Genomic DNA, 13975 nt, shown 5'->3' on the forward strand with positions numbered 1-13975 from the left:
TCCCTGCCCAGGGCAGGGGGGATGGAACTAGATGATCTTTAAGGTCCCTTTCAACCCAAACCGTTCTGTGATTCTACAACTCAGCAAACACCTCAGAACGCATTGTTTTGAGGAGAGAACAAGCTCCCTCCTGCGTGTTTGTGGAGGCAAAAACTAGGGAGTGATACTCTCCCAGTGACAGCCGCCTTAAAACTCCAAAACTCAGCTATTAGCGTGAGAATTAATGGTCTTTACTTAAAGAATATGCAGCTCCATAGGGTTAGTTTCCTCTTCTTCATGTTCCTTCCACGTCTGCACCTTTTGTTCTCCGGACACAGACAGCCCTAATGGTCCTTTGGTTTCCACAGAACCCCCCAGAGGGAGACGACCGGATCAAAAGAAAAAACCCACTGACAAAATACAGTAAATTTTACGGTATAAAGAAAGAAAACCTGTCATTGTGGCAGCCGCGGGCCCCGTGCGCGCCGCCAGCCGCCAGGGGGCAGCTCTCCCCCCCCGCTGACTACACTTCCCGGCGTGCCCCGCGAGCGGCACTCCACCCCCCTCGCGCTGCGCATGCGCAGGTGCACACAAAGGGCCCGCCGCCGCGGCGCGCGCGGATGCCGTTAACCGACTGCTCCGCACGCCCCCCCCCGGCCGCGCTCCCCGCCGCCCGCCCCGCGCTCCCATGGCGCTGAAGCGGATACAGAAAGTGAGTGGGGCTGGTGGGGAGGGGGGTCGGGAAGGCGGGGAGGGTCCATCTCCGTCCCTGGGGGAATGGTGGCGGCTCGTGAGGGGGCCGTCGCCCCGCGTTGTCCCCGCCTGGGGCCCGTCGCTGCCCCCCCGCTGCGAACCGCCCGGTCGCCTGAGGGGGCGGAGGGGCCCAGGCTGCCGGTGGGAGCGGGCGTGAGGCGAGGAAAGGGCGCCTCTTGGCGGTGTCAGTGCGGTTTGGGACCCCTCGCCTTCTTGAAGCTCCCCCCACCCCCATCCCCTCAGTGCCGTTTAAGAAACCCCCTGAGGTGTTTCCCGGGCCCGTGTGACTGAAGCACTGGGTGAAAGACGAAATTGTGCTAAGGAGTTATCTTTAGTAGAGGTGTAAATAGAATATCTGTTGCCGAAATTCTGTACTCTTGTGGTGCGGGGCTCTGTTTGCTCTGCGCAAACCAAGTTGTGTTTTTTCCACATTAGGAAGCGCTGTCAGCCCAGTACTCCTTGTGACCTTTGAGTGTGTCCCAGTTGTAGAGTTTTTGGATGATATCTGTAAATGGCCAGTCTTCCAGTGAAGAGTAAACTTCTAGATTCCTGGTGTTTGGCAAGACCCAACTGGTCACTGTATAGTACGGACAAAAAAGCTGTTATGAATGGTATACATAGAAGTTGAATTAACGTTAGCGCATTAGCCGTGTTATAAAATACGCGGTGTTTTGTTGCTGTTGACGCACCGTGTTTTAGTCAGTGTTTGTGTTATCCTCATTTAGTGACTGTGCGGTAATTTCTTGTTTTGAATGCCCTTTTTGCTATTGGAACACGGTGGTATTATAGGAATAGAATTCTATAATCAGTAGTTAACCCTGCAGCGAGAAGGTTTGGGGTACACCATAGCAGATATTATGTTATTTTTACTGATTTCTACCGGAAGTTGGTAGTTAGGTCTCATGCTACAAATCTGATTATGCCTTTACAGGTAATTAGGGGAGATTTTTTGTTATTTCACTTCACATATTTGTTATGAACATTGCATTTGAATGATATTTCAGATATTAATAAATTACTACAGTTGTTTTTCTCTGGCAGAGAGTTCTGTCATGCTTCTGCGTATTATAGAAATGCTTTATGTTTTCTTGACTCTTTAATTTCCTACTTTTGAGTATCTCCTTACTTTGTGTTTCTAAGAAAAGGATTGTTCTGAATGCTTTTTCTTTCTTGTTCAGTTTCATGCTGCTAAGGTGAACAAAGAGCAGTTCTGTAGTGGAAAGTCTGGTAGTATTCTAGTATTTTTGAGATGGAGTGGTAGTTTGTGGTCATTTGGCTTTCAAATGAGGTCCTGCTAGAATAGAATGTTTTATCACATTCCCTGGGTAACTTTTCTTTCTGCTTTAGAGACTTCCATATGTATTGGAAAGCCACAGTTTTCTTTAGTGTGGCATTTATAAACTTTGTGTTCGATACATGTGAAATTACAGGTGGACTATTTATGAAGGAGTATCTTTTCTCCTGTTAGCCTTATTAGATTCTGTTTCTACGCTTTGGAAATGAAGAAATGCTTACCAGGATGCTGACTTCAAGGCACTGTAAGATTTTCTGATTAATAACTTCTCTGTGAAACATGAAGAGACATTGGGGAAGGACCTACCAGGCAAGTTGAGGTTAGGTTCAGAACTGGTTACCTCTTGCTTCTAGTTTGCTGCAGGAATTACTATCGCTGGCTTTCTTTGTTCTGTTAACTACCCTCATCACTCTCTACTGCCTTTCTAGGGTATGAAAAAAATACTACTAGAGGGATTTGGCCAAGAGTCTGCCTCCGCAACAGTAGAAGAGAAAAGTGACAAGGAAATAGGACTGTTTCAAGTGGAAAGCTAAAATGAAGTAGAAAAGTTTGAAAAGACAAAATGTATTGATGTCATTGTAATAATATGTAGAGCTTTCCTGAAAACGATGAATTGTACTTGTATGATTTCAGACTGGCTATAAGAGTTGATAGCTATGTTGTATCTTCTTGTATCTCCAGGGTAAGAAGGGGTAAGATCTGGAGTAAAGGAAATGCTGTAAGGACTTCATAGTTTCACAAAGTGCCTAGAGCAACTCTTTGGAGAACAAAGTGCTGTCAGAAAACACAATGGTATTACTTGGGAGCTTGTCAGTCTAAACGTACTGTCTCAAGTTAAGCCTGGGTGGTTCAGAATTGTGCTTTAACACAGCTAAGGGATTTTAGTGGCAAGTTTGAGTGTTTGTTCACAATAATTTTGTGCGTTCACAATAATATGTGTGTTCAGTATGAGAGTGCCTACAGAGGAAGGAAAGCTAAGATACGTAGAAATGTTAGTAAGCATTTTTTGTCTTATACCAGTTGGGACCCCAATTTCTCAACGCTATTGCTATTGTGATCTGTGTGGCTTCATCCCATCTTTCATGAATCTGCCTTGAGGGACTCCTCAAAGGAGGACAGCCTGCAGATGTCAAGACTACACACTAATAATGGAAAGCTGTATTGTGCTTGGGAGCTTTCTTAAAATACAAGCAACTGAATAATGAGCGAACAAGCTGAGGGTGGAAGAGCAGTGAGGACATGAGCCCTGGGGTGCAAGCACTGTTGTCAGTAGCACCTCCATGAGAAATTCATGAGTTCTTGGGAGGATGGGGGATTCTTATTCATCTTAAGCTGAGGAGCCTGTATTAGTTTACCTTGTCAGTGCTTTACTCTGGCGTAGCATGGAAGAGAGGCAGTATATTTCCATGCTGTCAAAAACTTTAGGCTGCTTTCTGTGAGAGGTAGAATAAATGTTCCTTGGGGGCAGAATTGCTTCTCTGTAGTCTGTGACTCACTGGTGAAAGAATAACCCAGGTTTTTGTGGGCATTGTAAATTCCAAATGTTGCAAGTTATGAAAACTAAACAAATAGTGTAGGTTTTAGTAGGGAAGGGATACTCTGCAAAGAAGCCTTTGTTATTGCCGCCTCTGGAAATTAAGACATTGTGGCTTTTGGGCAAAGTAGAAAATAATTCAGGCTGTTAGGTCACGTAATTTGGCGCTTAGGTCAGTTATGCCCATCTGCCCTGTGCAGAACTGTTTTTCTGAGACTCCTGTTCCGAATCCTTTGTTTACATATCTAATTGCAAGTCTGTTGTCCTGTCAATTCAGTATTACAGTTGAGGAGACTGTTTTCATCATAAATCCTATACTTCTGGGTGTTCCTCTAGTGTTAACGAGGGGTTGATGTTATGCTTGTTAATGATTCAGGCAGTTTTGAAGTATGTACAAAACCAGTATTTACTTTTGTTATAGGCCTAAAAAATAGATTTAGGAGAGACTTTAACACCAGTGACAAACTATTTTCTGACACATTTGAAGACTGGTTTAAAACTAGCTGTTGGTTTTTATCTTGTTGGTGCATAGTGCTTGATTGTTTTTTCTCCCACAACCCAAAGAATAGAAGCATTCAAACATTTAGATACGTCAATGAACTACATGTCTGTTTGTTTTGTATGTGTTTCACATATGGGTACAGTAATAGGACATACAGACTCAAATATTTATGTTGAAAATAACTTTTGTTACTGTAAATTCACCCAAGTAAATACAATTTTATCAATATTTGTGGTTTATGTTTTGACTTTAAAATCTTGATTCACATGGTGTATTTGGATGGTAATAAACATACTAAGGAAACTTCTTTTTTGGATCCATAGTATAAAACATTTTAATTTGCTTTCAAAACATCAGCTGTGATGTCACAGCAATATTTTTTGCATTAAAACAATGTATAAAATAGAATGTGTTACTAAGACTTAACTTTATATTGAGAAATGTTATGATAAATATTTGCTTTACATTTATCAAATTTATGAAGAACAGAGAATCCTTTAGCAAGTCCAAATATAATCACTGGCATTTTTTTGACAGATGGTTCCACACATCAATATAATAGTAGCAGTGTATGCATGGAGTTGGTAGAAAGTGAGTCTGTGGTCTACGGTGCATTTTGTGCAAGAAATGAAGAACATAACTGGCAAATACAAAAACCTGTATTTTAAATAGTGGTGTGGAATAGAGCTTTGCTTGTCGGTTTGTGTTGTTTAGAGAATTAAAATAGCCTTTAGTGGTGCTGCCTGAAGTTTATTTTGGTCTTCTGATAGTCTGCAGTCTTTTTTCTGAGGTTTTTTTAATTGAAAAAACAGGAGATGTTTTTAGGGCCTTTTTTTTGTTACTACTCATGCTCATAGCCATTGAGTGTCCATGACTGCTATGCTGGGAATATTTTATCTCTTTGTTATCAAAGTATCCTTCACAATCTTGTTCCAGTAGTTTTTTAGGAGAGACGCCTGACTGCTAATGAAGCGTGTAACTGTTAAACTGGTCTCTCAGTCTTCACCAGCTTTATGCTTTTATGAAATACATCCTGTGTTATATTTTGACAGTGAGTACTAGTCTGCATGGTCAGAAATATTTCCATCATTTATAGCTTACCATGGTGTGTGTTTTACATCTGTTAAACTCAATTTTTAAATTTTTGCCTCATGGTGCCCACAGAGCTATTTATTGTACAGTGTGTGCGGTGCAATGAAAGGTGATAATTTGGAGGCTTTGCTGTATTCATCTCCAGGAATTGTCATTTAGCATTTGTAGTGTTACGTTAATATTCCTTTATTAACTACACCTGGTCACAGATCCTGCTTATGTTTGTGCTCTGCTGCTGTTCTGTAGTTACAAACAGGAGAAATTGTTTGCTATAGCACCCATTCAGAGGTGTAGAATTAATAGTATTCTATTCTACTTGGTAATATTTCCTATGTTTGAGAGGATTAAAAGATTTATTCCTACCACTGTCTTCAGCTTAGCTGTTTTCTCTGTACACGTTTATCCTGGCTGTGTTGGGATAGTGTGGCTCTTGATAGATGCTTTTATGCTGTGACATTCACCAGTGTGTGAAATAACTGATACTTCTGTTTGTGTTTCTTGCAGACAAAATTTTGGGTTTCTCTAGTCTCATACAAGGACACTGCACTGGTGTACACCGTAATTTGTAGTGTTGACTTTCTGTTCTGAAACTGAATCTGCACTGCTTTGACTTACAGGTCCTGTTTGTTAGCTTACATATGTCAAAATCTTGCACCGGCATTTTCTATACCAGTAACTAAAAACAGCGGTGTAGACAAGGCCTTGAAGTAACCAGGCCCCCATCGTGCAGCTACATAGTGATGATCCATAAAACATGGACAAAACTGCTGGAACTAATTAACTTAAAAATCACGAAGAAATCTTTACTGTTGGCTGTGTAATGCCTTACGTGCAGTTCTCTTGCACTTCTGCATGAGGTCTCGGCTCATTGTGCTTTGTAACTGTTCACCCTTGTCCCTTGACACAGCAAGGCTTTGGTCTTCTTGCGAAGAGCATCTTTGCTGCTTTGTGTAGAGAATTCTTGTATTCAACACCTCATTCTTTTGTGAATATGTAAAGTCATGAAGCAGTTTTTCTATATCTACTTACGCTAGAGAATCATTGGAGCTGTTCTGCAGTGTTCAGCTCTGGACAATGGCAAAACAGTCTGGCTTATGGGCAACATTCTGACTGTCTCCTTGCACCATTTCAAAAGATGGAGGAAAGCTTGAAGCTTAAATCTTAGAATTCTCCAGATAATTTTGCTTTGAATATGGAGCTTAAACAGCATAACTAACAGTATAAAGCTGAATAGTTCTTTTTTTATCACAGCTCAATCTGAGCTTTATGTAAAGGCTCAAAACGTTAACACTGTCAAACTCAATTTACAAAGTTTGATCATGTTACCATTTGCATTTTTAAACCACATTAGCTTCAATACATTATTTCTTATGATTGGAAAATATTACTTGAATTTGCTCTATCGGGATTTTGAAGTTTGGTCTGGCTTTGTTTCCTAGCTGCCGAAGCTCTATGAATCTGTCATTCCTCTCTTTTAGTGAAGTTGGTTGAAGAGAGCCTTTTCTTCATCATTATTAGGGAACTATTAATGACAGGAGTTGATAGTTCGGAGTCTCATCAAGGTATGATTAAAAACGTGGTGTTTTTATCATGGACAAATTTCAGTCCCTTTAGTAGCCTGAAATGGAAAGTGTATACCTGAGGAGCTTTCACTAGCTCCTGCCAGTTGTGAACTGCATGTGTACATACGAATGAAAAACAATTTGTGGGGGTTTGGGATATGTAAAGGTCGTGAGGAAAGCATCTAACAAATGACTGTACTGTTATAGACTTGTGAGTCCAGAATGAAGTGCTTGCCTAGCAGTTCGTATATGCATAAAGGCATGTTTGCCTGTATTTTGGAGACTCTCTGAGGAGTTAAGATACATATTTTTCCTGTCATTGTCTTTAATTTAATAGTCAGCCATGACTGCTATTAAAAAAGCATGATTTCTAGGCTTTGAGTTCTCTGTTGTTGTTAACAGTCTCGTGTAGCTGGCTCTGTTTTAGTGGGTGTACAAGGCTTAATCTCTTGTTGGGTTAGATCTTGAGTTGCAAATTAAGAGTAGATGGTGGCTGTAACTGCTGTGCTGCTGGTAACACTTGTTACAACTCTTGTGACTCCTGGAAATTTGAGACTTGTTGACTCCCTTCGTGTACTGGCAAGGACTTGGCTTTGCATAGATTACTGCTTCTCTGTGTCACTCTCTTAGTGAAATTTGAATCCTCCGATTAAAAAGGGAACTGCACTTTTAAAGGGTTTTGCTATTGCCTTTATTAGTTAAAGTCTAGCCTGGATTGTTGTTTCTGGACCAGTGTACAATTTCGCCAAGAGAATAACGTTGAGGGCAGACAAGTAACACTAGTTGGCAACCTGATATATTTCAGTACATATCAAAGAACTGTCTCTTATTTTAAATTCCAAAGATTGTGAGGAATGACTTCAGAGCAAGTGGTTGTATTACTACTCTATTACCTGGCTGAAGTAGATAGCAGTGCCTGTCTTTGAATTCAGGGCCAAGAGTGGACCTGTAAGAAGTGTGCCTGAATTTAGGTGCCAGCACCATGGTAAACTGGGTCCCTCAAAGAGAGAACTGTGTGAGTTGAAATGTTTACTGGATGTTGTAAATGGATAAATATATCACAGCAGTTGAGAAGTGCAGAGTTTTAACCCTTCAAATTGTACATAAGGTCTGGTCATGCAACATACACAAATTCTACACTTGAGTTAAACTTAGTTCCAATTTAAACCTTGTTTTTGGAAGTAGTTGTCTTTACTGATAATTTTTGGGTAGAAATGTTTTGCCTTTTATTCCTTACACTAAAATCAAGGTGATATTTGCAGCCCAGCTTATGTCTATTGTTTACTTAAATGTGTATGTTTTGAGTAATTAGTTGACTGACTTACACAGAGTGGCTTAGCACATGTCTTTTAGCTTATTTCAATCAATGTATTTACACATAATTGCTAAACTTATCGCAGCACGGTTCCTATCAGCTTAGAATTGGAAGAAGGTGTGTGTTGTTCGTATAGTACAGATATCAAATGTGGTATATTAAATTAAACAAGGAAAATAAACCAACATTAATGCCTGGTTTATTTTGCATTCGATATAGTGATGATAAATCAGATGAAAAGCTGAGCTGTTTTTGCATAATCAAATAATAATTTTAGATTATTTGGGACTGTGTGGACTTCTGTAGAAGAAATAAATCAGTTGACCTACAAAAGTTTCTCTGAAAGCTTCTCCTAAATTTCAACTTTCTTGGGATTTTTTTAGTAGTTATTTTGCAGAGAAAAAAAAAAAAAACAAACAACTAAACATCCAGGGAATTAAATCAAGTAAGGTGTAGAGCTAATATTTTTCCTTTGTTTTCTAGTTTACTTAGGAACCTTCATGTTATCTTTATATATCATCTCTAGACAGACTGCAAGCATTTTATGAGCTAGTTTAACTCAGCTAGTGTACATAGATTAGGCCAGTACAAGAAGCTTTTGTAAAATCAAAAGCTAAAGTAACAGGCAGATTAGTACATAAGTTTCCAAAGCAGTGAGTTTACACAGGAATCAAGAAAGTCTTAATTTTCTTCATATTTTTAGGTCTACTTCAGTATATCCAGCTCATTCTGAACTTGGTTGTAACTCTTAAATACTTTCAGCTATTAATTTATAGCACAACATTGTCTTTAGGTGCAGACCTATCTGGTTAAAAAAAAAAAACCAACTTTTCAGTATCAATGGATATTTCAAGTGATTGCTTTAAAAATACCACAGGTCTATTTAATCTGTTTGCAGTCTCACTTTTGAAGTGATGCTGCTGAGTGGTGTGTATTTCCATGTAGATGTCTTCAAATATTTGCCTGTTTCTTACAGGAACTAAGTGATCTGCAGCGAGACCCACCGGCCCACTGTTCTGCTGGACCTGTTGGAGATGACTGTAAGCTCTTTGTAGTACATTGTCACAGCTGACCTTTTTTTGGTTATAAAAAGCTCAGAAAAATCTCTAATTGCTGTGCCTTTTTGACTTTCAGTGTTTCATTGGCAAGCAACAATTATGGGACCTGTAAGTATATAATTCGTGCTGCTTAGAAAGTAGACCTTGTTTCCCATTTTGTTATGGAAGGATTCATTTGGGTTTCTGTAAATGTGACAGTCAAATTCGGCTGTGCTGTGTCTAGATTAAAGATTTAGGGTGGTATTGTTGTTCTTAGTCTGGTACTAGTTTTGTTCTGTAACTGTTCAAAAATCTGTTGTCTTCATGAAGTTAGGGGTGCTTAATCAGTGAGCTGCAATGTTTGAATTGGTGAGGTGGGCTGCAAAGTGAAATGTTTGCTTTTCAAAGATGATCAGTTCTGGAGGGTTGATCTATCTGAAAGGAGGAAGTGTGGGTGTGATACAACATTAAAGTTGGTAACTGTAAACAAGAGTGATGGTGCACAGGGTGATTTTGGGGGCTTTTAGATAGAGGCTTTTTGATGTCTGTGATGTGGCTCTGGCAAAAACAGATGGCTTTTGCAAACTGTAGACCAGCATTTGTGGGTACTTTTGGTTTCTGTGTGAGAAAGAACAGCTTTCCTTGGGTTGAGGGAGATCTCTAAAGACCCCGTTTATGACTCTCATCAAGGAAACTACATAAGAAAGGACAATAAAGCTTAAGAACAGAAAATTTTAAAGGAAAACTGAAAAGGGTTTCAGCATAAAGAATGAAGAACAACGTGGCCTGAGGGAAGGGGTGTTTATTAACATCATGGTAAGGAGTTTGTATTTCTAGTGGTTTTGTTTTGGATTTACTGATTTGGAAGGAAGAATTTCTGGTTCAGATGATGAGCTGAACCACTGTGTGAGCTGAAATTTTGGGACAGTACTTAATCCATGAAGATGCAGCATCCCATGTTGGAGAAAGTGGAATTGTGACTGCTTTCAGGCTATTTCTACATTTTCAGCACAGCTGCTCTGAAGCAGTGAAAGACGAGTTACTAATTTGCTAGTGTATTCTGGAGTCTGTCATCCAACTCATCAATAGCCCAGCAGCAACTGAAATGATTGTGGCAGGTTTTTTTGTAGGTTACTAATGCTTTTGCTATTTTTCTTTAACAACTGTGTTATTTCTTATACAAAGTCATTCTGACCCCTGCCCTTCTGCACTGCTTAAAGGTGAATGGCAAACCAGCAAAGCAGCTGAGAGTTAACAAAAGCTTATGTGCTAATTGCCACCAATAATGTCTCTGTCCTGAATGACTCTGACCTGAGTAAGGGAAATACTAGCACATAAATTCTTTTTTTTTGTCTTTGAGCTTGCAATTCATCTTCCATATTCTGTAGTGGAAAATACTCTTTTCTTTGCTTCAGGTTCCTCAGATTCCTCTAGTTAAACATAAGAATAAGCATCTCTTGCCAACTTTTTTCAGTCATACCTACCAATAAGAACATGGTCAGCTTGTTAATCCTTTGTCTTGATACCATAAGGAACTAGGGATGCACATCCGGTATGTTTTCTGATGGCCTGAGGGAAGCATAGGACTTCACAAAGAATTCACTTCCTATGTGTGGAAGTAGGGTAACCAGTGTTCCTGCCTATGGGCATCATCAATTTGTTTTACATATCTTACTCACAAAACATACTGTGACTTGACTTTGCCTTCTGTCTGACACAGAGCTTCTCTCATCTTCAGCTTGTTTTAACTTTGACAAATCCATTTAGTATGCATGCAAGCAGTCCTTTCAAACCTAATTGTAAGTATAGCGGCAATCTCTTCTGATGTTAGCTAATGCTGACTACTCAGCAATACTATATATAACCTGGCTTACATTCCAACACTGTCCGCATTTTGAGTGTGTAAGATGACATGTCCTAGCAGACCATTTGTGACTTGACCTCTCTAAAACTGTAATTTTTTGCTCACTTCCAAAGTAGACATTTTATTTAAAAAACAGTCTGCCTTTGCTTCCATAAGAGAACTAAAAAACTTGATCTTCTGCAGCTTTGCTGGGATTGAGTTCCTGTGTGGCTGTTTTAAACTTACCAAGTAATGAGAAAGGTTTTCTTCTCCTTCCCTTAAATCAGAAACGGCAGCACTGCTCTCTATTATTTTGCATTGAGACTTTTCCCCTCACTTTTCTAGTTAATAAAAATGAAAGTTTTCCTCAACAGATGACTGCAACAAAGTTATTTCTATCTATTAACTCTGTGCAACCTGGACATAAACCTGTGCACATGTTCTCTAACAAAATGCATGTTCACAGATTTGTGCAGGTCACAAAGATGTTGTGTGTTTTAAAACTCCCTGATGTCACCATGATCAACTGAATTATGTTGGAAAATCCTACTCTTTGCATCTGCAAAGAGAAACCACTTCTTGAGGTGAGTATATTTGTAGCTTAAGGATGGAGGAGGATCAGAGCACCTGCGGTGTTGCATGGAGACAGGATTTGGAAGAACCTGCTCTGGGTTTTGTGTTCCCCTTGGTGCGGTGGAGCTGATGGATCCGCAGTTTTTTGTAGCTCCACCAGTCAGACACTGCTTCCTCCCTTTCTCTCCCCAAGAAGGGCAGCACTGAGTATCCATGTTGTGCTACTGCAGTAGTAGCCATGGTTGGCTCTGCTGTAGCGCAGCAGGCCAGTGGGAGGGTTCAGTTCCCTCTGTGCCTTCCCAGTACACAGTCCATAGTGGGCTGTGGCCCACAGCATGGGCTGTGTACTGGGGAAAAAATGGATTTTCTAAGATACTCGTAGCTTTGGGAGGCTATCTGTGTTCAGAAGGGAAGCTCCAACATAACTGAAATATATTAATATGTTTTGTTTGGTTTGTTTCCTCAGCCTGACAGTGCATATCAAGGGGGCGTATTTTTTCTCACAGTACACTTCCCAACAGACTATCCTTTCAAACCACCAAAGGTAAGTCCTTTATCTCAAAACTTATGCAATTTTTTGGTCAAAGCTTTGTTTCTTTGTCTTAATTCTTTGAGGCTTAATTTTGGAAGTGAAAGCCAGAAAGGCCAGCAATAAGATACTTGTCCATAGTGGATGAACAGTTAAGACTGTACAATAGCTTGTATTGGCCAATCTAGTATGACTGGAACTGAAGGGACAATGTTAAGGGTTCCAAATGTAATAAACAGAAACTGATGTTACTTTTTTATTTATTTTATTCCAGATTGCTTTTACAACAAAAATATACCACCCAAACATAAATAGTAATGGGAGTATTTGTCTTGATATCCTGAGATCGCAATGGTCACCAGCTCTGACTGTATCTAAAGGTAAATTCACAGTTTTGCTAATGGATTTATGAAATTGCATACTCTGCTGTGGTGCTTCTTTGTGTATTACTGCACTAAGGGTGGCAGTGGGAATTCATTTATCCTGCACGTTACAGAAGTGGCAAATTCCATTGGAATTCTTGTTACAATCCAAGATCTTGCAGAGTTTATTTGGAGTGTCATGTTACATAAAATATTATGTGCATGGTGAAGAAATGTTCTAAAACAAGTTGAGTAAGATAATAAATGGCCAATTAGCCTGAAATGCAACTTCTGTATTATAGCTGACCGTGCATGCAGAACTGAGGAGAAACTGGTGAAGAGAGCATCAAAATCAAATCAATTTGGATGTAAATGGAAAACCCTGATACTCATGTGTGTGGGCTTACCTGATTGCCTATTGATGCCTCTTTGGGTTGCCTGAGCATCCTTGTGTGGGCTAAGGTCTTAATTAGACTTTATTTTAAAATGAGATAAATTGTTCTGGTTTGCATTCCTCTGTAAGATGAGTATTTTAAAATGTAGCTGCTTTCAAAGTCATCAGTAAACAATTTATTAAAATATTCTAGTCCTGTAATTAAACTTTCTCAGTGTAACACTGTAGGTTTTTGGAACATTGAGGTTACAGTCAAGCAGTTCTTCTGGTGTAGCATTTTGTGTCACTTCAAAAGCAGCTTAAAATGTGGGTGCTATTATTGTTTTTTCCTCACTCATCTTTAAAATGCTTAGGCACACTCTTAGTCACCTTACAGAAAGTTCTCATGTGACTCAAAAGGTTAAACAGTATCATATCTTGCTTATGTGCTGGAGAGCTCTCTAAACCATGTGTCTTTTTTTAGAACAGTGTCATTGCATTTGGTGTATAACCAAGGGAAAAATTGTTAGTCTCTGTCCAATGGCAATTGCTCTTTGCAAGCACAACGGCTATACCTCCTTGGAAGAGCAACTTCTGCTCATGCCTAACAACCCTGTCCAGTAATCTCACAAGCTAAATAAAATCTAGTTTAATACTGGTTCCTGATGTAGTTGCTGAAGATGTGAATTACTATTGTGTGTATTTGCTATCAATTTTCCACAGAAACTGGTCAATTGTTTTATTGCTGAGAAAAAACTGTCTTGTTTCCAGTTATTTAGAAGGTATTTCGCAAATGAGAGTTGGCACTTATATGATGTTTAACAGTTGGCATTTACAACTGAAAACTCTTTAAGCTTTTAGATCTTCAGCACTTTTCTCTGTCTTTACTTGTTGAGTGTTCCTTCAGTTATAAAGAGGAGCAGTCTGCTGGTCTTACATTTTCTGATCTGACGTGCTTTTAATGTGCTTACACATTATATATTTCATAAACTGGAAATTGGCTTAGTGGCTCGTGGAAGTTTCTCCTTTATAGTTCTTGTTTTACTGAAGCAAAGGATTACAACATGCTGATAGCACCTCTGATTGGTGTGACCAAGTATTCTAACCTGATTTTTCTAATATTACTAGTGTATTTGGCACTTAATAAAATTAAATATGTCAGTATGAAGTGATCGAACATGCTACAGCTGAAAATAGGTGTTAGTCTGGGCTCTTTTGTAACAAGAC

General features: G+C 39.5%; 1 protein-coding gene across 5 annotated transcripts in view; it reads left to right on the plus strand.

The window, feature by feature from the left end:
• Positions 1 to 13975, plus strand: part of UBE2D1 (ubiquitin conjugating enzyme E2 D1) — a 39497-nt gene that overhangs the window by 20708 nt on the left and 4814 nt on the right. For 2 of the 5 annotated variants that reach the window (XR_008466933.1, XM_054204978.1), the window contains 4 exons: positions 9008 to 9071; positions 9166 to 9197; positions 11951 to 12028; positions 12288 to 12393. Coding sequence is in view for 4 of the 5 variants with exons in the window: in XM_054204978.1 (XP_054060953.1) it covers positions 9008 to 9071; positions 9166 to 9197; positions 11951 to 12028; positions 12288 to 12393 (280 nt within the window). In the remaining variant the exon portion in view is untranslated. Of the gene's footprint in view, positions 1 to 564; positions 692 to 7161; positions 7732 to 9007; positions 9072 to 9165; positions 9198 to 11377; positions 11496 to 11950; positions 12029 to 12287; positions 12394 to 13975 lie in introns of those variants that run through there. The other 3 variants (XM_054204980.1, XM_054204979.1, XM_054204981.1) reach the window with 3 other exon arrangements.

The sequence above is a fragment of the Rissa tridactyla genome, chromosome 6 (genome assembly GCF_028500815.1).
Source record: "Rissa tridactyla isolate bRisTri1 chromosome 6, bRisTri1.patW.cur.20221130, whole genome shotgun sequence".
Classification (NCBI taxonomy): domain Eukaryota; kingdom Metazoa; phylum Chordata; class Aves; order Charadriiformes; family Laridae; genus Rissa; species Rissa tridactyla.